Consider the following 24903-nt stretch of genomic DNA (forward strand, 5'->3'; position numbering starts at 1 on the left):
CATTAGAGTTTTATCTGCTGCAGTATCATTATTCTTTGTTATGATTGTTTTTATCGCAGCTGTGTTTAATGTTAAGTGGTGTGTCTCCCTCTAATAACATCAGGCTCAAAGGAATAACTTCCGGTGAGGCCACAGGGTCAAACCTCATGTGCGGTCATTACCTGTGACGTCATGATGAGGAAGGAAAAAGTATCTGCTGTCACACCTGCTTCCCAGTCACATTGGATCAGTGCGATGATGCTGAGAATGAAATCTTCCAACGCAAAAAAAAACAATGACACCAGTGCACGCTTGAACTGCTAAGAAATTGGATTTATTTATTATTGACTAGACAAAAACAAATTCATAGATAAAATGTAAAAACAGATCATTGACTTTTTTGCCTTATTGGAGAAAAGCACACAGCCAAAAGTCACCCTTAATTTATACACAGATATAAAAATTAACTTTGTTAATTTTATCCACTTGGTAGTTGGATTAGAAATAAGTGATTAGGGTTATTTGTTGATATTTGAAAGAAACACACATATATTGTACTTAAACCAGCTTAGATGTAATATAACGAGAAAAAAATGGAAAGGAATTTAAAGTTCAGCACAGACAGTCGAGAAGGTGAAGCTATCAACTGTACAGCAAGTGCAGCGGCACCTGAGGCGAGGGCCATGAGGGGGTCTCTTCACCACAATTATGTCTGTATTTTATCCCTCAAAAGGGGTAAAGGTGGTCCATTGTCAATGCTTGCCCTAGGGCCCGAGGTCCCTTGCTATGCCACTGAATCATTAAATGGATGAATATTGAAACATGTCAATGAAGGATAAAGACACTTGTACAAGCAGTTCGCTCAGCGGACCCCAGTTCATGTGTTTTCCTTTAGTGAAAACAAGATATGTAGCGAGTAAATCTGAGTTTTTTCCGTTTTAAACGCGCATGCGCACTGTGTCCGATCACAAAATATAGACAGTTCTGCTGCCTTGCCCCGAACCTTTTCGTCATGGTTTAAATCATTTTCGCCAAACATGAATTGATCAGTTATTTTAAAAAAACGTTTGCAATGCAGTTGGTCATAATTTGCCCAAAAAATGGTTTATCCCCTACAGTTGTGTCAACGACATCACAAAAACATGCTTGACCTCGTTCAATCTGAACTGCTTTGGTTCACAGCTCTGCAACAATTATTTCTACCTATTTGGCCATATTCGCAAGTGTGAAATCGGCCATGAATACAGAATTACACCCAATTTTAAATCTGTTACACATCCCAGGAATTCACAAAGTGATGTCTGGAATAAGCCGTTGCAGGGATCTGAGATCTCTGAAGAGATAAATTCAATTTCCAAAATCCTCTTCCTTCCCCTTTTAGCCTGCAAAGAGAAGGATAACTACTGCTGCCAAGTGGGAAGGGCTATGGATCACCAGCAATTTGAAAGGAAAAATGTATCCGAATATCCACAAGGGGTTCTGTTCCTCAATGTTTATTTCGCCGCAAAGGAGAACTCCGCAGAGCAGGAACGTGATCTTTCTGGGAATGTCACATGACCCTCCAGAGAATACATATTAACACTTTCCCATGCTCCAAGCATATCCCTAGAAATGTTTGAGAATTCCAGAAGGTTGTAAGTCTACACCTGCATGTGGGTGTAAATCAGCCAGTGGAGCTTTGGAACTTTCTTTGCAGATTGGGTCCAAAGTCTGCAAGACTGAAATTTGAAAATGTATAATGTGACCCCTCTTCTTAGAATGAAAACCAAAGAGAGGGTCATACTCACTCACAGAGTCACATTCTTGTTTTCAATATGTGTCTGAAACTAAAATATTTAGGCCCTGATGTATACAAATGTGGCGCTATGGGCTGCTGCGCCAAAAATAGCAGCGCTGCTCCACCTTTGAAATGCAGGGATGCACCGTATTTACAGGAATGCGGCGCACCCTGCGTTTCCCCCTGCGCCAGCCCTGAATTAAGCTGCCTGTGCCAACACAGGCATCCTTGCACCATAGTGCAAGGGTGTCTGCGACGAGGGGATAGATTGTTTATGTGCAGGAAGGTGTCTCTTCCTGCACATAAACAATCTATAATGGCGACTTGGCACTTCTATGTGTGCTGCAAAATGCAGCACACACAGAAGTACGGAAGCGTCACTTTGGAATGATAGTTCATGTGCAGGAAGGGACACCTTCCTCCACATAAACAAACATTCATGACATTTTGCTCTTTCTATGTGTGCTGCAGAATGCAGCACACATGGAAAAAGCAAAAAACGAGGAGGAGTAGCACCACAAAAGGTGGCATTGCACCTCCTTGTAAACATGGAGCAGCAGTTAGCGCCACCGGAGCGTCACGAAAAGTGATGTTCCGATGGCGCTAGGGGCTCTTAAATCTGCCCCTTAGTGAGGCACCTAGTGACCCATCACATTGTGAGGTCAGCTGTGGCCCTTGGGAGAGAAGTTAGATGTCAGAGCAGCAGTAAGACCCATTCAGAGTGTGGGTTTGACTCGAGTCAAGCATATGTGACACTGATTTGTACACGTTTTCAGAGAGCGCTCTTTTCATCAGAGGTGCTTTAGGTATATTTCAAGTGTGGAATTATCTTACGTTGTGTATGAGGCAGACATTGCAGCTGCAGGGTCACAAAGTGGCCAGAGAAAGGTCTTTGTAGCGTTTCTGCCTGCAGCAGACATAAACTGATGCCGCAGTGATCCTCAATAGCCAGGGAGGGCACAGCAATGGCTGAGGCAAGGCCACATGCACATGCCAGTGATTCATTGCTGCTCAGCACCTACAGAGAGGAGTCAGCTGGAGGTGCAGTGTACATGAACTCTGGCCAGTCACAGGATGGCACTAGGTCAGGTTATGGAACAACCTGTCATACATTGGCTCCTCAGTGACACCCATTAAGTGTTCAGAGCATGGCCTTGGCTCGCTGACTCCAGCGAACAGTATTACTGCTACAGGGCAATAGCAATCAGTAACCCAGGCAAAATACGGCATTAGTTGAAATTCTGGTAAAGAGTCATAGTTCATTGCTACCCTGCTGGAAACCCAATTTTTGGCATGGATTATTGATTGTGTCTCAAGAAGAATAAATTCTAGATAAATATGTTTTTTGAGTTATAATGTAGGAAAGGTGGAAGCCATAAAAGGATTATTTTCAAATTTCTCAGTTTTAGGAAAAGCACAATAACCTAAAGAATAGAAAAACAATGTTGAGGCGTGGCCCCTAAGAAAAAAAGTGTGGCTCAAATTAACATGTACGAATGGCCTGGGCCTGCACATCCATGTAGGTATCTGTGCCAGTCTCACATCGGTATGTTCCCCTTTCAGTCACCGTCTTATTGCCCTGGACAATTGTCAGCTCTACTGGTACTGAGACCGTGACCTCTTTGCACATGAAGTTCACAGTCACTTTTGTGCGTGGCGGGGCCTTCACCGGTATGCTCAACTCTGCCTTTTTCCTCGTGGTGAATGACTCAGACTCTCCTTTCTTCACTGTGAATGTGTTGGACGCCTCTGCCTGAATATTGACCACTCCTTTCAAAGTAAATGAGGTTCCCACCTTGATTGATGTCTCATTGCTAAATTCAAAGCTATGGGAGACATGTTTCTCAAACTCTTTGGTAGAAGTAGCAGTGAATCCCTGCTCAACATCTGTGTTATTAGTGTAAAAATATTGATCTATCTGAATGTTTCTTTGACTTTCAGTCTGTTTCTTGTCCCACAGTATCTTAGCTGTCACAGAGCATTTACCAGGACGCAGAGGATATACATGCGAGATTTTATCACTGAAACCATTATTCCAGTAATTAGGCAAATTTTCCCCAGCCTTGGCAAGAATGGACCATCCACCTCTGTTTGGATGCTCATACAGAAGCCATGCCCCACTCTGTACCTTGTGGGAGGATATTTTATCATTCATGGTTCCAAATGTTAGATTAGTCTCTTGAGTCAGAACCATTGCTTGCCCATAGTAATGATTATGTTCATACACTGTGATCTTTGGATTGCTCAGATCTTCGGTGATCAGCATGAGAGAAGAACCCTTATCATTCATATGAGTCTGTGAATGTTCTCCCTCCTCTAGGGGAGTACACCATCCCTTATAGTCTGGATGCTCGTACATTAGCCATGGCTGCCCCACCACTTTTGCAGATGAGATGCAGTCTTCAAAGCTCTCATTTCCCAGAAATGGCACATTTGCAGTAAATGTCTTATGGAGCCCTTGGAAGTTGGGATGTTCATAGAGAGTGATTGTGTTCATGGTTGTCAGCTATGTTCTTTCCAATGTGTTTCCTGTAATTGACCCTGAAATACAAAACAGGAACTCACTCAATTGAGGAACATCATGCAGGGTTGTTTGAAAGTTAGCACGGATTCATTTATTTTAATAGAAAAGATTACATTCCTTGCCATTGTTTAGAAAATTATTTTTCAAACGAAGGCCCATAATTATGGGGAATCGGCGTAGGGCAGTGCTGCAAATCTTCTTCTGTGCACTGCCGTATGCCAGTATGAAAGGGCAGGAGTGCACCGTATTTATGAAATATGGTGCAATCATGTCCTTCTCCCTGTGCTAGTGCACAATTGGCTGCCTAGTACCAACATAAGCACTCTTGCTTCATGGTGTAATGGGGCCTCTGTTGCATGCTGGATTGTTTTTGTGCAAGTAGGGGCACCTTCCTGCACAAAAAACAATCCCAAGAGGCGTTTTTCTCTTTCTGTGTGTGCTGCAGAATGCAACACACATGGAAGGAGGTAATACTTCGGAGAAATTAAGAATTTCTCTAGTTACGCCTGTTCTGGCAGCAAGGTAAGGTTTTGGTGCTGCCCCAGGTTTACATGATTAAGTAAATCCACCACAATGTCCATGGAACACCTTCCTGGTGCAGAGTAAGGTAATACAGTTACTTGCACTGCATTGTCTTACTCCATATATATGAGGCCATGCAAAGCCACGCAAAGTGGCTTTATGGGGCCTCATAGATATGGCTGAGAGGTTTGTGCCATCGGAGCGTCAAATAAAATGACACTCCAGCGGTGCATGTCTCTCATAAATATGCCCCTGAGATTTCAATCTCCTATTAATATGAAGCCCAGATACATAAAGCAGTTGGCTCCTGCAGGCGAACCAGTTGGCTCTGAGTTTAGCATAAGTGTAGGTTACAGGGAACCCCTAAGGTTCACTCTATGGAACTCACAGGATTGGCCAGAATACTTAGGTGGAATAACATAAAAGTAGTCCAAAATAATCAGAGAAACCTTTTATCAGTGGTGAATTCCCAGGTAGTAAATGTATCTTTACTAACTGCAAAAGAATACAACTATTTTAATTACAAATGCAATATAAACGTTTTCTACTTTCTCACTTACCAAACAACCACATACAAACTGAGTTTAGAGCATCATCAAAGTGAAGTGCATTTTACTAAATAAACTGAGTGAAATGGAAAGATAACACGTATGACTTTGAAAGGTACATACAGCAAAGCAGACTCAGGATGGCAAAGACAAAGACCTATATTGGGAAAGAAATAGCTGGAAGACCATCAGCAGATCAAGGGCACTTGTTGAGTAGAACACAGTCAAACCCAAGAGCAAAGACATAACTTGTTTCCAACGTGTTAACGGAATGCTACCGAGCATTTAGTCTTAACCATAATTATGTTTTTAAAGCTGAGGAAATAGACACAAATTGACTATTTGGGCCACAAATCTGTCGAAGAATGTGTAAGGCCAAACTCACTAAGCCTGTACAATTGTGCTAACCTACTTCTGATTTCATCAGGTTTTTCCAACTCTGTTAGACTTTTCATCCTTGGTGTGGTCTCCCTTAACTTTTTGCCTCTGTTCCCCAGGTTATTGATGTGTGCTGGACTCTGATTTTGCTGTTTTTATTACTCTGGGCACTTTACCACTGCTAACCAGTGCTAAAGTGCAAGTGCTCCTGTTTAAAATGTGTATGTAATTGGTTCTCCATGATTGGCCTATTTGTTTTACTGTTAAGTCCCTAGTAAAGTGCACTAGAGGTGCCCAGGGCCTGTAAATCAAATGTTACTAGTGGGCCTGCAGCACTGGTTGTGCCACCCACATAAGTAGCTCTGTAATCATGTCTCAGACCTGCCACTGCAGTGTCTGTGTGTGTATTTTTACACTATAAATTCGACTTGGTAAGTGTACCCACTTGCCAGGCCTAAACCGTCCCTTTTCTTACATGTGAGACACCCCTAAGGTAGGCCCTAGGTAGCCCCAACAGCAGGGTGCAGTGTCTGGATAAGGTAGGACATATAGTAATGTGGTTTATATGTCCTGACAGTGAAATATTGCCAATTTCGTTTTTCACTGTTGCAAGGCCTGTCTCTCTCATAGGATAATATGGGGGCTACCTTTAAATGTGATTAAAGCGTAGATTCCCCTAGAGAGTAGATGGCCATGTGGAGTTTGGGGTCCCTGAACTCACAATTTAAAAATACATCTTTTAGTAAAGTTGATTTTGAGATTGTGCGTTTGAAAATGCCACTTTTAGAAAGTGAGCATTTTCTTGCTTAAACCATTCTGTGACTCTGCCTTGTTTGTGGATTCCCTGTCTGGGTCAGTTTGACAGTTGGGTTGTTTTTCACCTCACACTAGACAGTGACACAAAGGGAGCTGGGGTGTAACCTGCATTTCCTGATTAGCCATCTCTGCTAGGAGGGAGGGGTGGAGTGGTCACTCTCATCTGAAAGGACTGTGCCTGCCTCTGACAATGCAGACTCCAACCCCCTGGTGTGTGTCTGAGGCCTTGCCTGGGCAAGGCAGGAATTCACAAGTAGGTGTGAGTCCCTGTTGAAGAAAGGTGACTTAAAAGAGTAAAATGGGTATAAGAAGGGCACCCAAATCTACAGACTTTAGAAACACTTCTGGAACCAAGAGGAACCTCTGCCTGGAGAAGAGCTGATAGCTGAGGAAGAAGTGCTGCCCTGCATGTGACTGTGCTTTGTGGAGCTTTCCTGCAGTGATGCATCTGACAGAGTAATAGAGCAAAGACTGGACTTTGTGTGCCTTCCATCTTGTGAAGAAATCTCCAAGGGCTTGATTTAGAACTTGCCTCCTGTTGCTTGAAGTCTCAGGGACAGCAAAGACTTCTCTCTGCCAGCACCTGGAGTCTCTGGAGAGACTCCTGCTCTGACAAGTGGTGCCCTATCCAGTCCCTGGGCCCTTGAAAGGAAAGCTGGTGGAAATCCAAGGAAATCGACTTCGGACGACTCTGGACCGACGCCGCTGCTGAATCCGGTAACGCCGCCTGCACCCGACGCGTGACCTTCGCTGGAACGCGCCGCTCTTCGCAGGCCCGACGCCGCTGCAGCCCCGCTGAAGTCCGCGACTCCGTGGAAGTCGCCGCACCACGTCGTGACCGACGCCGCTCGAAGTGCACGGATTCAACGTTTCGCACAGACGCCGCGATCCCCGACTTCGCTCATCGGCTTGTTTTCACTCTTCACCAAAGGTACTGTACTTGGGGGTCTACACGACTACGTGTCCGGCGCCGCTGGTGTCGGATTGTTGTAAACGACTCCGTCACGATGCCTTGTTAACATCTCATCGAAGCATTTTTGTTTCTAAGCGCTATTTTTGAGTTTAATCTTTAAAAATTCATAACTTGACTTGTGTATGTCGGATTTTTGTTGTTTTGGTCTTGTTGTGTTTAGATAAATATTTCCTATTTTTCTAAACCGGTGTTGTGTCATTTTATAGTGTTTTCATTAAGTTACTGTGTGTGTTGGTACAAATACTTTACACCTAGCGCTCTGAAGTTAAGCCTACTGCTCTGCCAAGCTACCAAGGGGGTAAGCAGGGGTTAGCTGAGGGTGATTTTCTTTTAACCTGACAAGAGTGAGAGTCCTTGCTTGAACGGGGGTAACCTGACTGTCAACCAAAGACCCATTTCTAACAAACTCTTTATTGACTATTAATTAATTATTTATAATTGATTTGAGTATATTGCTCCTCTGTAGGGTACTTGACTCTACTGGAGATGGAGGTTCTCTCAAAGTGGAATAATTTAGTCAAGAGAGACTACCATCCCCTGGGCCAGATCATGATACCACTGTGGTTTGTGGCAGCTGACTGCAGTGGGAGTGCTCAGTCCTTCTCTCACAGTGACTTTTCCTACTGAAAGCTTATGCAATATTTAAGGTGACATATGAGTATATCTCCTTGGTCATCCTCTCCCTTTGTCTCATCTCTCCAGTGTGTGTCTGCCCTGCCCCAGACCATGATCCTCACTAACTCTCATTGGCCTTTTCTATTGAATCAACTACTCTAAGTGTAAGGAGGCAATTTTCCACCCATATCTCTCATTATCTCTGCCTTCAAATATCTACAGGCCATTCTTGCCTCTTGCACTATCTAATGAACAACACCCCGGAAAATGAAGATGCTTCTCCACTCCACCCCTCTCCTCCACGCTGACATCTCTATGAACCTCGTGCCTTGTAGCACCAAGTATTGTCAATTTATAAAGCATAAGATTACCAAGAAAGCACAGTAGTGATGAAGAAATTGAGGAGGAGCAAATATGATCCTACAGATTGAATAGCTGGGTCTGGAGAGCTTCACGCGGTTGTAGGTAATTGATAATTGCTCAAATGTGACTTGAGAAAGAGTTCCAAGGTTTACAGGTTCGATATGTGAAGGCTCCACCTCCATGCCTTGTTTTCTTTCTTTTACTAACCGTTAATGCCAGTGGTGGCTGCCGCGTATCTCAAGGGGAGGGGCAGGTAGGGGGAAAGAGGGGACGAGGGAAATAAAACATTATTATCTTTACTGCTTCCGCTGCCACTGTCACTAGCCACCTCGCTTCTCTTCCGGTTATATTGTTGGTGTCCCAACAGTCCCTGGGACACCAGCATGGGCTTCCCATGCAATCCGGGCACTGCTGTCATGCTATACCTAGTATGACAGCAGCACTAGGATTGGTCTGAATGGCTTGGTCGTACACTCAGACACTGCATGGGAGTCTGTGCAGTTTCTCCAACCCGACTGTCGACACAGCTGGGTTGGAGAAACCTAAGTGCGCATGTCAGTTTGGCCAGCCTAAGTAGGCCAGCCAAACTGACATGTGCACTTAGTGCACTCCACTCCTTCTTCCCCTCCTCTCTCCCATGGCCCATCCCCGCCCCTCCCTGACCGTGCTTGCTGAGCCAGCAGCTGAAAAATAAAACAATAGTAAAATATCGTTTTATCTTTCAGCTGCTGCCTCAGCCAGTGGGGTGACGCTCCTTCACAAGTGCAAAGGAGTTGGCAGAATGAAGCAAACTCGCTAGTTGATAAAGGAGAAAGATCCCAGTAAGAAATGTGGGCATGCTGTAGTGTTTTATGGCAATGCAAGGGCTTCTGCATCATGCTGTCTTTCCTACTGGAAGCCAGTGCAACTTCAAGTGAGAGGAAATATGAGTCTGATGAAGCAGATTTAACAGGAAAGGAGAAGCAGACTTCTCTGGCATCGAGAGGTGACAAATCATGCACCTGACTCTCTCAAGTAGATTTTGTTACAGTAATCCAGTGTAAAGCCCACAGCTCATCGTTTGGAAACTGGAAATCAAAATTGGAGGCACTTTTTCCCTATTGATTTACATCAAAGCTGAGGCAGTTTTCACGGGAACAGCTAAAAGAAAGCCAGTTTGGGCTTTAAAACTCTATAGTCTGCTGTCTGAATTGGTTCTATTGGCATATGTGATATGAGGGCAGAGCACAAATCCTGAGGTAGAAATGGAAGGATTTTCCTCCAAATGTTTAACAATAAAATCAGTAGAAGGTAGTTTTGAAATTAGTAATAAGAAAGAGAGAATTTCACTGCTGGGGTGGGCGTGTCCTCTGAAAAAATCATGTTAAAATGTCCTTCACTTGACATTTTTAACTCATTTTGTTTCGGTATGTTTGATGTACTAACATTTACCTCTAAGGATTGGGCTTCAGAACACCAATCACTGGGAGTGGTATACTTAAACATTTCATTGTGTTTCCTCTGTTAATAGGCAGCTGTACTGGGGCTGCAATTCACTGGGTCTCTCCTGAGTGTCCTACTGTGCATGCCTGGCATTCCCGAAATTAACCCTCAAACTTTCAGCTTGTAGTCTGTATCATGTCTGTCTCCTTCCTCACACCATCTCCCTTTGACTATCTCTCCACTTACTGCTACATCTTAGAATAGATACCCACACTCTATGTCAACTTCCTCTACCTCACCTCGCTATCAGTATACATCTATGCTCTTTACCTCCCTCATGATTTTGCTTCTGATTCTGTACTATTTTTTTAATCTAACTCTAAAGCTCATTCTCAAACTCAACTCTGTCCCTCTTACCCTTCACTCTACACCTCAGTGCTCTGTTCCCATCTCCCCTCACTATGGGCAAGATTTACAAGGCCCTAGCCTTTCCTTGCACCACAGTGCGTCCCTTTGTTTTACGCTAATGTGGCTCAAGAAGGCAATTTTCACCACACCATATTTACAAAGTGGCGCAATGCATGCATTGAGCCACTCTGCGACCCCTTGTGCCACATTGTGGCTGTGTGAGGCATAATTTATGCAACAGGGGCATTCTGGAGTTAGGAGACCTGCAAAAATCGTCCTGTAAAACCAAAAAGATTTCACTGCACCATTTTTGGCATCATTTTTAATGCCTGTTGAGAACAGACATTCAAATGACACACCCGTATTAACCTATGGGCCTTCTTGCACTTTGCTTCACTAGCATCAACAATTTTGATGCTTGTAGAGCAAAGCGCACAATAAGGTCAAGGATTCTGTGCATGGTGCACCGTATTATAAATAGAGCACACAAATGGTGTCTTGCGGTGATGCACAAAAACTGGTGCATCAGCTGATGCACCAGTTTCTGATGGATACAACTACCTGAGGATTCCTCACCTTATGAATTCGATCTTTGCACCAGCATCCGACGGAAAGTCTTCTTCCTACCTGTCTACGTCGACGAGGACATCATAATGGCACGGCTCCGCGTGACTCCGTCTGACGTCAACGTGCCAAAGGGAGGTCCTCGTCGGCATACTAACGTCAGTTTTTCCTTTTTCCGTGCTTCGACGCCAAAGTTTTTTTCTTCCTGGCCCGTTGGTAACTGTAGCGATCTCTTGAAGTTACAATGTCGCCTCCGAAGAAGTCCGGGTTTAAGCCGTGTAGGGAATGCGGGGGTCGGATGTCAGTGACCGACCCCCATTCGGACTGTATTTGGTGTTTAAGCTCCGAACATGATGTGGAAGGTTGTTCTTCGTGCCAGAGCATGAATCCGAAAGCTCTGAAGGAACGTGAAGCGAAGCTCTTCTTGGCCAAGGCAAAGAAGAAGGAACACAAGAAGGTTTCTTCCCATGCATCTCCCAAAAAACATAAGAAGCGGCGTCATCATGACTCTCGGCGCTGTCATGACTCTCGGCGCCGTTCGGAGCGGAGCTGATCGAGGAGTCGTTCGAGGTCGAGATCTCGTTCGTCACGGCGCCAAAAGACGTGGGAGATGAGTCCTATGTTCACGCCTCAGCCGGAGAGTCCGGGGTTGTCACCGGCGCCTTCAGTCTATGAGGTCACTCAAGGTAGTCCTCGCATCTCGCCGGCGCCGAGGGATCCTGATGTTCCCCAGACATCTACACAGAAGTACCCGGCTTTCCCCGACTCCAGGGACGGATCCGGCCGCATTTTTGAATGCGATGTATGCTGTTTTTCAATCCATGGCCCCTGCTGGGGCCATTGGCATTCAATTTGGGCTTGCCGGCGTCGTATAGGACTGCTCCATTCATGCCCTTCTGCACTACAGAGCCTGGTGGTCCGGCGCCGGGGGTTTCCCCTGGCAGGAGTCCTTTGCCTGGGACCGTGGATCCGTCGGCTTCTCATCCGACTCCTTCTCCGCGCCATCTGGTGTCATTGATGGCCTCATCCAGGCAGGCTCCATCTCCTTCTGTTCATTCGGCGTCGAGGAGGTCATCTGCCGACTTCGGGCCGGCTCCGGCGCCGGTTGAATCTGGGAGCCTTCCTGAACCGGTTCGGGGTCCAAGATCAGCGGCGTCGATGGAGTCCTTGTAGATGCCGGCTCTGGAGATGCATTTAAGATCTCGAAGGAAGGCGTTGAGGCTTCTGGAGGAAGAGGAATGCAGAAGGCTTGAGGAAGGTGAGATAGAGCCTTCTGATGATTTCCAGGGACTTGCCACTGCAAGTGGTTTGGATACTTCCCCGGAGTGGGACATTGCTTCTCCGGGGGAGTTTACTGAGGAGGCCGCCTCTTTCCATGCTGTGGTGAGGAAGGCAGCTGACTACCTGGATTTGCCTTTGTCCTCTGCAGAAGTTAAGACTAACCTGCTCACAGAGGTTCTTCATCCATCTTCCTCCAGTGCTGACCCTTTGTTGCCTTTTAATGAGGCTTTGACTGAGCCTATTACAGACCTATGGAAAAAGCCGGTGACATCTCCTGCTGTGAACAGGGCAGTGGCGAGAAGGCATAGAAGTGCCCCAGGAGATCCAGTTTTTCTATCTCGTCACCCGACTCCAGAGAGTTTGGTGGTTCAGGCATCATGTTCTGCAAAGTCTGCCCCCGGTACATTCCCTGGTGTTCCGACAGACAGAGAATCCAAGAGGATGGAGCAATCCTCAAATAATTTTTTTCCCTCTTGCAGCATGGCCCTAAAAGCTACCAATTCCACCTGTGTGCTAGGCAGATACATCCATGCCCTAATGGACTCTTCTAAGGAGATGGCAAAAGATCTGCCACAGGAAGTGCAAAAATCTTTTGGGTCCCTTTTCTTGGATGCGCATGCTGCTGCACAGCAGATTATTCAATCTGGCTTGAATACAACGGATTCTATTGCCAGGGCCATGGGAACATCGGTGGCTACGAGAAGGCATGCCTGGCTAAGATCTTCGGGTTTCTCGTCAGATGTACAATCCACTTTAATGGACCTTCCATTTGATGGGGAAAAGCTGTTTGGGGACAAGGCAGACTCTACCCTTGAACGGTTTAAGGACTGTCAGGCTACAGCTAAGTCCCTGGGTTTGCAGAACCCTTCTGCTACATTGTACAGACCTTTTCGTAGGTTTCGAGGGTTTGCTAGAGGTTCTGCCTTTCATAGGTCTCAATCTTATGCCCAACAACCTGCCAACCCGCCCTATCGTGCCTTCAGAGGGCGAGGTAGGGGTAGGTCTAGAGGTCCAGCCCAGCAGCACTCTTCTTCTTCATCCTCCTCTGGTGGACAACAGCAGAAGCAGCCCTAGTTTTCCCCACTTTATCAGTCATACTTCTCCTGTAGGGGGAATATTGAGTCTTTTTCTACAGCAATGGAGGTCAATTACAACAGACTCGTGGGTGCTAGGAATTGTGAAAAAGGGCTATGCTCTCCCCTTTCAGGAGTTTCCTCCTCCCTTTCCTCCCCGTCCCTCCTTTTGTTCAGAAGACCATCTTCTGTTGTTGCAACAGGAGGTTGTAGCCATGTTGGCAAAGGGCGCTATAGAGTTGGTACCATTGCAGGAAAAGGGTCAGGGGTGTTATTCAAGATATTTCCTGATTCCCAAAGTGGACGGTCGTCTAAGGCCGATCCTAGACTTGAGGATTTTGAATTTGTTCCTCAAGCAGGAAAAATTCAAAATGCTGACCCTAGCGCAGGTGCTATTGGCGTTGAACGAAGGAGACTGGATGGTGTCTGTCGACTTGCAGGACGCGTACTTTCATGTTCCCATAATCAAGTCGCACAGGAAGTATCTCCGTTTTGTGGTTGGATCGCAACATTACCAGTTTGCGGTCCTCCCATTTGGTCTTACTTCAGCACCCCGGGTCTTCACAAAGGTGATGGCAGTTGTTGCAGCACATCTCAGAAAGAGGGAGTTAGCGTTTTTTCCCTACCTGGACGATTGGTTGATCAAAGCCAAGTCTCCAGAGATTGTGTTGTCTCATCTGCGAATGACAACGCAGTTGTTGTTCGATCTGGGCTTTTCGGTGAACGTACCCAAATCTCACCTGGAGCCCTCTCAACGCCTCCTGTTCATAGGGGCAGTATAGGACACGACAAGGTTTCGGGCCTACCCCCCGCCTCAGCGGGTACGGGACATTCAGGCGCTGATTCCTTTGTTTCAAAGTGGAGCGGCAGTTCCAGTCCTGAAAGTCTTACGCCTGCTAGGTCTGTTTGCTTCTTGCATTCTGTTGGTCACTCATGCTCGCTGGCATATGAGGGCTCTTCAGTGGTGCCTCCGCAGACAGTAGTTCCAGCACAAGGGGGATCTCAGGGATTCAATAAAGATCTCCAGGGACGCTGTAGCGGATCTCCTGTGGTGGGCAGAGGACGGCAACCTTTCCCAAGGAAAACCGTTTTCACTGCCCTCTCCAGTGGCCACAGTGATATCAGATGCTTCCACTCTAGGGTGGGGAGCTCACCTGGGGGACCTGGAGGTCAAGGGTCGTTGGTCTCCAGCAGAGCAGATGTTGCATATCAATCTGTTGGAATTGCGGGCTGTACGTTTGGCGCTCAAGGCCTTCCTCCCTTCCCTTCGCGGTTAGTCAGTTCAGATCCTGACGGACAACACTACCGCAATGTGGTATATAAACAAGCAGGGAGGAGTGGGGTCGTATCTGCTTTGCCGAGAAGCCCTACGACTCTGGTCCTGGGCTCAGGACCATCAGATTTGCTTGATGGCAAATCATTTGGCTGGAGTGTTGAATGTACGTGCGGACGTTCTCAGCCGTCACTTCTCATTAGATCACGAGTGGCGTCTCCATCCGGATCTAGTCCTCCACATCTTCGAGATGTGGGGTACTCCTCAGGTGGATTTATTTGTCATTCGGGAGAATGCGCATTGCCCGTTATTCGGCAGCCTCCAGTTTCCGATGCAAGGGGCATTGGGGGACGCGTTTCAGATGTACTGGAGCGGCCAGTTGCTTTACGCGTTTCCCCCCATTCCCTTGATTCCTCGGGGTTTGAGGAAGGTTCGTCAGGACCGGGCCCAAATCATATTGGTGGCACCGGACTGGCCGAGAAGGGTATGGTGTACAGACCTACTTCAACTCTCTCAGTGCCCCCCGCTCTGTCTCCCGCTCAGGGCAGATCTCCTCTCTCAACCGCAGGGGCAGGTTTTACACCCCCACCTCCAGAGCCTGCACCTTCATGCCTGCAGATTGAACGGGGCAACCTGAGTTCTTTTTCTCTCCCACCGGATGTAGTGGATGTTATACTATCGTCCAGGCGACACTCCACTAAATCTATTTATGCCGGAAGGTGGGCAAAATTTGTGTTGTGGTGTGGAGAGAACCAAAAAGATCCTTTAAAGGCCCATCTTTCAGATGTACTTTTGTTTGTTCTCAGTTTGGCGAAGAAAGGCTGTGCTATAGCTACAGTTAAGGGTTATTTGGCAGCTCTGCCGGCGTTTCTTTGCCTTCCGGATCAGCCGTCTTTATTCAAGTCTCCCATTGTACATAGGTTCCTTAAGGGTTTGGTGAATAGCTTTCCTCCTACTCCTTTTCACATGCCTCAGTGGGACTTAAATCTTGTTTTAACATTCTTAATGGGTTTGCCTTTCGAGCCCATGCATTCATGTCCATTGAGATATTTAGGCCCGTATTTATACTCCGTTTGCGCCGAATTTGCGTAGTTTTTTTCAACGCAAATTCGGCGCAAAACTAACGCCATATTTATACTTTGGCGTTAGACGCGTCTAGCGCCAAAGTATGAAGAAAGAGCGTCATTTTTTTGCGTGAACGCCTTCCTTGCGTTAATGAGATGCAAGGAAGGCGTTCCCGTCTAAAAAAATGACGGCGACGCAAATGCGTCGTATTTATACTCCCGGGCAAAAATCACGCCCGGGAGTGGGCGGGTCAAAAAAACCCGCATTTGCGCCTGAATTTAACACCTGGGTCAGGGTAGGCGTTAAGGGACCTGTGGGCTCAGAATGAGCCCACAGGTGCCCTCCCCTGCCCCCAGGGACCCCCCCTGCCACCCCTGCCCACCCCAGGAGGACACCCAAGGATGGAGGGACCCATCCCAGTGAAGTACAGGTAAGTTCAGGTAAGTATAATTTTTGTTATTTTTTTAATTTTTTTGTGGCATAGGGGGGCCTTATTTGTGCCCCCCTACATGCCACTATGCCCAATGACCATGCCCAGGGGACACAAGTCCCCTGGGCATGGCCATTGGGCAAGGGGGCATGACTCCTGTCTTTACTAAGACAGGAGTCATGAAATGGCGTCTGGGCGTCGAAAAAATGGCGCAAATCGGGTTAAGACGATTTTTTAGCGTCAACCTGACTTGCGCCATTTTAAGACGCCCTAACGTCATTTTTTCCCAACGCCGGCGCTGCCTGGTCTACGTGTTTTTTTTCCACGCACACCAGGCAGCGCCGGTCTGATTGCGCCGTCTAACGCCATTCCATAAATACGGCGCCCGCATGGTGCTTCAGAATGGCGTTAGACGGCGCAAAATTTTTTGACGCTAAACTGCGTTAGCGCAGTTTAGCGTCAAAAAGTATAAATATGGGCCTTAGCCTTCAAGACTGTTTTCTTGATTGCAATTACTTCTGGCAGGAGGATTGGAGAGCTTCAGGCACTTTCCGTTAAGCCCCCTTTCACTATTTTTTTTCCTGATAAATTGGTTCTAAAAACCAGGGCTGCTTTTCTGCCGAAAGTTGTCACCCCTTTTCATTTAGGGCAGAATATCACTCTTCCTGCTTTTTACCCTCCTCCCCACCCGTCTAAAGACGAAGAGAGACTCCATAGGTTGGACCCTAAGAGGGCCCTGAGTTTTTATCTCGAAAGAACTAAAGACTTTCGTTTGGATGAGCAACTGTTTGTTGGATATGCTGGTCAGCAAAAGGGCAGAGCTGTACAGAAAAGGACACTCTCCAGGTGGGTCATCTTGTGTATCAAGATCTGTTACTCTTTGGCAAAAAAGGTCCCTCCTGAAGGTATCAGGGCCCACTCTACTAGGGCTAAATCCGCATCCTCGGCTTTGGCGAGGGGAGTTCCATTGATAGATATATGCAAAGCGGCAACTTGGGCGTCCCTCCATACCTTCGTAAAACATTACTGTTTAGACTCTGAGATGAAGAGGGACGGTCACTTTGCTCGCTCGGTGTAATCAGGCGGGCACCCACCACAGAGTGCGGTACTGCTTGGGACTCTATTCATAAGGTGAGGAATCCACAGGTAGTTGTATCCATCAGAAGAACAAGTTACTTACCTTCGGTAACGCTTTTTCTGGTGGATACACTGACTACCTGTGGATTTCTCCCGGTCCCTCCCGCCTCCCCATTGCCTGCCTGGTTACACTCTTATCTTGCAGTATTTAGAATAATATTTATTCTTATATTTTTATATTTATATATATTTGTATGTATATGAGTGCGCATATATATTTATATGTATATAGTGATATTTCTCTATATATTTTTGTATATTCATGTATTTAAACTCTCAATAAGAATGGATAGTTTAAATGGTCAAGGTTTTTGTGTGTGTATATCTTTCTATATTATTTATCAATTTTCATGGTCGGTTTACTCCTATTTGCTTTAAGGGCACGAAAAAATGAGGTGAAACTGACGTTAGTATGCCGATGAGGACCTCTTATTGGCACGTTGACGTCAGACAGAGCCATGCGGAGCCGTGCCATTATGACGTCCTCGTCGACGTAGACAGCTAGGAAGAAGACTTTCCGTTGGATGCTGGCGCAAGGATCAAATTCATAAGGTGAGGAATCCACAGGTAGTCAGTGTATCCACCAGAAAAAGCGTTACCGAAGGTAAGTAACTTGTTCTTCTTGTATATCTGGCCCAATATATCTTTTCAATGTACTTCTCATTTCTCTCATCCTTTTATCGCTCTTTACCTCATCTTGCTATATGTCTTTTCATACCGCTATACCTTTCTTCTCTTTAACCCTCTGTCAGGTCTCTCTCTATCTCACCACCCTCTTTCTCACTTTTTCATTTGTCTTTCAACCACTCTCTCATACTACATAGCGCCAGAATTTCACCTCACCTTTTGTTTACTAACTCACCATTCCACCTTCTATCAACCTCTTTCCTTCTACCGTACCTCTCTCAGTATCGCACTCCCTTCTCACTATTATTTCTTTACTGATAACTATTTCTCTTTCATTACATATCTCTCACACTCATCTCTCTACCTCTTTATTTGTTTGAACTCACACCTTCTACCTAACCTAAATGTCTCTAACTCCTTCTTTACACGTATCTCTACCTCATCCATGTCTCTATCAGTCACAGCTCATAGCATGCCGAAGGGGAGTCACGACGTGCAGGGGGAGATTAAATTAAAAACACTTACCGTCATCGCCGCCGCCACCGCACCGCTTCATCCGCTCCTTTGCTGCAGACCAAGGCTCCCAGCCTGCCCTGCGGCCAATCCTGATGCTGCTCAAAGCTGGATTGGCTGGGAGTGTCCAGCCAGGGTGCTCCCAGGCAGACTGGGAGCCTGTGCATGCTCTCTCCAGTCCAGCAACTGTGTTGCTGGTCTGGAGAGAGCGTACTGCGCACGTGTGTTTAGCCCGAGACTGCCGGCCAACCATACATGCGCACTGAGGAGGAGTGCTGTGCACTCCTCCTCAGTGCTAGTCACAGCCTGTGGCCCCACCCCTTTTACCAAAAAACAATAATAAACATAGTTTATTATTGTTTTTTTGGTAAAAGGTTTGCAGCTGCCGCTGCTGGCGGGGGGCGATGCTCATCCGCCCTAATGGAGGAGCAGCCCCTGGTCTCCATCTCTGTCTGTATCTCACAATTATCTGTCTACCTCACCCACATCTTACTCTTCTTCTCTATCAACCCCACCTCTCTTTCTCTGTATCACCTATGGCATTGGTTTACCTCTTTTTGTGAACCTCCTCTCTTCCTCACAGCAACATTTACTTGATTTATCTTTCAATACCTCTTCGTATTTAAGTTTCTCACACTACCTCAAAATTCTCTTCCTGACATTGAGTTCCTCTCCTTTCTATATTGGCCCCACGACACCCGTTCCCGCCATCCTGTTCCTGGCGGTAAAAACCGCCAGAAACAGGATGGCGGGAAGGGGGTCGGAATCTCCATGCTTGCAGCGCCGCCATGGAGATTCAGCCCAGCAAGGGGAAAACCGGCGGGAAACCGCCGGATCCCCTTTTCTGACCGCGGCTTTACCGCCGCGGTCAGAATGGGCTGGGAAGCACCGCCAGCCTGTTGGCGGTGCTTCTGTCATTTTAGCCCTGGCGGTCGCCGACCGCCAGGGTTAGAATGACCCCCATAATGTTCCTGACCTGGAACACAAACAGCTCAGGACTGGTTTTGCCCTAATTAAGGGTAATCAGGTATAGCTTGGCTCCAGTGACACAGTGTGCAAGTGACCCACCACTAGGCATATTGGTCCCACTTAGGGCGACACACTAAAGATTACAAAAAGTGATGGCTGGAATACTTGTGCTCTAGTTCAGGGCAGAACACACACAAAATCAGGATGATCATCAACTTTGCACACTAGTTGCAAAACAACCTCATCATATATTTCTTTGACAACTTCGTCCTTTATTCTCTGAATTTACAGCTGCTTGCCAGTTTCCAAAGAGCTGTTACGTAATACACTGACTCTTCTTGTCTTCTTTTTCTTAATTAATAACTTTGCAAAATGGTACTTATATTAAGTACATAGGGGGTCATTCCAATGTTGGCGGGCGGCGGAGGCCGCCCGCCAGAATTCCCCCCTCCGAAATACCGCGCCGCGGTCAAAAGACCGCAGCGGGTATTACAAGTTTTCGCTGGGCTGGCGGGCGGTTGCTGAAAAACCGCCCGCCAGCCCAGGGGAAAACGACCTTCCCACGAGGATGCCGGCTCGTAATCGAGCCGGCGGAGTGGGAAGGTGCGACGGGTGCAGTGGCACCCGTCGCGTATTTCAGTGTCTGCAAGGCAGACACTGAAATACTTTGCGGGGCCCTCTTACGGGGGCCCCTGCCGTGCCCATGCCACTGGCATGGGCCCGGCAGGGGCCCCCAGGGGCCCCGCGACCCCCCCCTACCGCCATCCTGTTCATGGCTCCGCAGCCATGGAGGATTCACACGAGCAGCGGAAAGTCGGCGGGAGGCCGCTGACTTTCCGCTTCTGACCGCGGCTGAACCGCCGCGGTCAGAATGCTCGTTGGAGCACCGCCAGCCTGTTGGCGGTGCTCCCGTGGTCGGTGGCCCTGGCGGCCACCGGCCGCCAGGGTCAGAATGACCCTCTTAGTGTATTTAAGTTTTTATACACATCTTAAATTCATTTAATCCTCTTTCTTTATCCCGAGATAGGTTAGGTAGATGCTCCAACACCTCTGCCCTTCTGCACCCAGAAAATGCAATAAAAGTGACCATTTTCTTTATGCGTCTAGGGTCAAACAGCATGCTCTTGCATAGTTCGGAAATGCTTCTTTTTTTTGCTTTGAACACTTCCTGGGTGGTTCTCGAGGTAAACTAAAGAAAAGCAGAGTGGGGTCACGTTTTGCATCCTTAAAATATAAAATCCAATCAAAAAGGAAATTTTTGCTAAAACATCAGCCAGCTAGCCTGACTAGATAGAAAACCAGTGGAGACTGTCGCAAATCTCAAGCAGGGGGGGGGCGAGGTGGGGGGGGTGTTGATGTGGATGGGGGAAATAAATAATAATAACATTTTTTTTTTCAACTTACAGTTCCCAATGCCGTCGCCTCGCTCCTCTTCTCTTCTGGTGCCTCAGCGTTCCCTGGGACACCAGCACAGGCTCCCCAGCAATCCTGGCGCTGCTCTCATGATAAAACCTAGCATGAGAGCAGCACAAGGAATAATCTGAGCAGCTTGGTCTGCTGCCCAGACTGCCCTCTGGAGCCTGTGCAGTTTCTCCAACCTGGCTGTGTAGCAGAGCCGGGTTGGAGAAACCTAAGCGCATGTGTGTTTGGCTGGCCTGAGATGGCTGGTCAAACACACATACACACTTAGTGCACTCCACTCCCCTTCCCCTCTCCCCCCTCCACTGGCCCAGCCCCGACCCTCCCTGAACATGCTTCTGACTGTGACAGCAGATGAAAAATAAAACAATATTGAAATATTATTTTATTTTACAGCTACTGGCTGTTAGCCAGGGAAGGACGCTCTTCCACCATTGCGGAGAAGCCACCCCTGTAAATACACATAAACACTCTATAAATATGCTTCTAAGGTTTATTATACAGTGCCTGCGTTGCTAGGTTGGAGAGAGCCTAGTGCACATGTGTGTCTGACCGGCCAAACATACATGCACACTGAGGGGGAGTGTCGTGCTCTCCCCTTCCTTGCTCGTCACAGCCGGTGGCCTCGCCCCTTTTTCAAGAAAAAGATAATAAACATAGTTTACTATTGTTTTCTTGTAAAGGTTTTGCAGTTGCAGCTGCTGCAGTTGCAGCTGCTGCTGCTGGCGGGGGTGACTCTCCTCCGTCATGGTGGAGGAGCCGCCCTTACTTTAGAGCCATAAGACTGACAATGCATGCACATTCAAGGGATTCCACAGTGTGTGTGGTAGGCGACCTGGTTAAAGCATGCTTAGAGTACAGTGAATGATGTGCACAAGAACGCAAATTACTGAAAAACAATAATAATTTGTAGAACTCAACTGTAGTTATTTTGTATGTTGTTTTTTAAACAACCTGCCAAAGTGTGCAGATCACTGAAGTAGGCTGAGTTAAACTTGAATAAAGAATTAAATATGTCCCGATTAGGTGGCGATGTTGCAACAGAAACTAAGGCAACCAAATAGAAAGCAATCACAGGCAGTGCCAATTGGTCTCTGCAATCCGAGAGCTTTAGGCATTGTCAATTGCAATGTCTTTTAGCTATGTTTTATGGAGTGGAGTGGATGTATGTGGTGTGGAATTATGTGGGTTAGATTGGAATTGTTTGTTGTGGAATTGTGCAGCGTGGAATTGTTTGGTGTTTAGTGGAGATGTGTTTGATGGAATTATGTGGCATGGTGTGCATTGGAAATAGGTGGATAACAATTAAGTGATATTGAGTGTACTGGGGTTATGTGGAGTGGGATTGTGTGTCATTGAGTGTAATTATGTGGATCGGTATCTTCGGTTGGGAGTGGTGTGTAGTTGAGTTTAATTATGGGGTGTGCTGTTTTTTGTGGCATGGTTTGGAATTCTATGGTGTGTATTGGGTGTATGGGGTGTGCTGTGTAATTTTGCTGTTGAGTGGAATTATGTGGTTTGTTGAAATACATGCACCCTTATCAGATGAGTGACTTATCAGTGTGGATAGAAGCCCTGTTATCCGAGCCAGAGGCTGCCCAAAAAAAAAAACAAAAAAAAACAAGACCAAGTGTTACTTTGACTAGTTTTACATTGACTTAATGACTTAAATGCACCTGCGAACTGCAGCAATTTGTGTCCAAAGAATCATGTGTGGCCACTTACTGTAAATCTAGGTACAGCAGTCATGCATTAGCTGAAATGATATGTTCTGATGTCGTCATTTTTGTTGCATTCATAAGTTAGAGATAAAGTCTGGGAGCCCGATTCACAAAGGTAAACTTAGACCAAAAGTCTATGTTTAGACCAAAAGTCTGATTTTAGACCTAAAGTCTAACTTTACTCGTAATAAAGTTAGACTTTTGGTCTACTTTTAGACCAAAAGTCTAAACTTAGACCAAAGGTCTAACTTTTCTATGAGTAAGGCTAGACTTGAGGTCTAACCTTAGACCTTTCATCTAAACTTTGACTTTTGGTCTAAGTTTAACTTTGTGAATCAGGCCCTTGCTTTGCAGAATTAACAGGCAGATAAGGGTGGGACAATAGCCACCCCAGTTAATGGATTGACACATATCACACTGCTTTGGAGTCTATGTCCTCAAAACCTGAAAGGCACATTTGGGCAGGGTTGAATTTAGGCACTGAAGAAAGGACTTGCCACTTTTTAGCACAGAATTCCAGAGAATTTGAAAAATGAAAAGTTAACATTCTCTGAAGAATCGACAAGCCTGCTCCTCAGGTATTGCTCAATATAACCATCTTCCACTGCATAGCACAAAATGTTATTCCAGGGAACTAACGAGAAGTCCAATATATAAATATCAAAATAAGCACAATAGTGTAACTATCAAATGAATGTAATATATATCTGTAAGTATATCTCTGGCATGTGCTATTCCAAACATGGATTTTCTATCCATGATGTTGTAAACATTGTACCAATGTACCAATGAACCATTGACTTAGTACCGAGAAACATATTGTAATGACATCCATGTGCAGAAGGAAGAAAATGAGTAAAATGACTGATATAAAGGACGACAAGTTGCAAATGCAAAGAAAGAAGCTTAGGCTGGATAAACCACTTTCACACCCGGTGCTGAAGTTTTAGAGCTCTAGTATGAAAGCTACAGGCGAAATATCTGCAACCTTGAAAGATAGATTCACCCTTTAGCTGCCTGGAGCCGATAAAACGAGCACCACAGAGAATATAACACATCACAAGGGTTCAAAGCTGCAAAAATAAGCTAGCACAGCAAAGGCGTCATGATAACATACTAGCATTATTTGCAGGAAAGCTGGGCCACCATAAGCAGCACCCACCAGGGTTGCAATATTTTCTTTTTATGCATTTACTACCTGCTCGCCTGCTGCTCCTTCCTTGTATGGGGGGCAGCCCACTCCACTTGGTTACAAAGACCAGGACACACAAAGCTTGGCCTCCCGGCAGCTCCATGCACAGCTGTGGTTTATTGCAGGAGATCCATGGGTGGCGGGATACACCCGTACTAGGCCACATCCCAGGATACAATAGGTAATGGCAGCTGATGACTACTGCAGGTTGTATGTGGTAAGCCTAAAGCTGGCAGTCGGTCAAGGAAACAATAAGGGCACTTACCTAGATAGACGGGAAATGTGCTGGGGAGGGGGAGAGTTGGCCTTTGCTAAAGAAACACCCCATGTGAAACTAAATAGGGCACCCGCTCCCTCTTGGCTTGTTTAATTGCCTATGTATCAAGATGTTGGGAGGAGTAGGAGGAAGGCGACAGGGCCAAGATTAATGACCACCAAGAAAGGAAACAAGCATTTGCAATGGGTCTCGCATTTGCTCGAGTTAGAGCTGTTAGGGTTTTAAACTCCTAACCGGACTTTTATTGCTACATAAACTGATAATGAAAAGTAAAACAGTTTCACAAATGCAAGCCGATGGTCACCATGATCGTGAAGGAGACACAGAAAAGAAAATAGGACTTTGCTTGCAGTGGAATGTATGGGCAAAAGTGCAATCATCCATGTAACCGGCAAAAGTAGAATTATCCATGTAACCAGCAAAAGTAGAATTATCCATGTAACAAGGTCAATGACATGGAAAGAATTTGACTACTGCCTAGCAAGATTGCGCTGCGTAGGAAGGAAAAATAAAAAGTAGTCCAGAAACCATACAGAAAACATAGAACCTCATACGTTTTCAATAGTTTACCGGTGCTTTCAAGGAGGGCTTAAAACTGGAAAAGGCATGACGTATGCATGCCTTTCACTGATGAAATCAAGTGACTTTTAAAAGGCAAGCCCATGAGCCAACCAAACTGATGGGCAAAACATGGGCGTGGTTAAAAGCCCACAGAGAGATTACAACAGAGGCCAGAGCGCTTGCGCGCACTCATCCCTAAAAAAATGAACAACAAAAGCACTGTGGTGCCAGCAGCCTTCAGAAATGCTGTTTAAACACACTTTTCAATGATCCTGGTCCGAGGGCATGGGGCCAGTTTGAACACGCTAAAGGTCGGCCGTGGGAAGGCATAAGTACCGGGGGCAAACTGTTTGCTGTCTGCTGCTCAGGAATCGTTTTTTTTTTTTTTAACAAATCATTTTTGTCAGATGTGCTAGACTTATTGGTTCAATTGCACCCAACAAGACTTCAGCTCCCAGAATACAATCATTTTTAAA

General features: G+C 46.2%; 1 protein-coding gene across 2 annotated transcripts in view; it reads right to left on the bottom strand.

Moving 5' to 3' along the window:
• Nucleotides 1-286: 286 nt before the first annotated feature.
• The window catches only part of LOC138303664 (epidermal differentiation-specific protein-like), a 32800-nt gene continuing 8183 nt past the window's right edge, over nt 287-24903 (bottom strand). For both annotated transcript variants that reach the window (XM_069242972.1, XM_069242973.1), the window contains one exon: nt 287-4297. In XM_069242972.1, coding sequence (XP_069099073.1) covers nt 3240-4253 — 1014 coding nt within the window. In that variant the 5' untranslated portion in view covers nt 4254-4297 and the 3' untranslated portion in view covers nt 287-3239. The remainder of the gene's footprint in view (nt 4298-24903) is intronic.

This window comes from Pleurodeles waltl, chromosome 7 (assembly GCF_031143425.1).
Source record: "Pleurodeles waltl isolate 20211129_DDA chromosome 7, aPleWal1.hap1.20221129, whole genome shotgun sequence".
Classification (NCBI taxonomy): Eukaryota; Metazoa; Chordata; class Amphibia; order Caudata; family Salamandridae; genus Pleurodeles; species Pleurodeles waltl.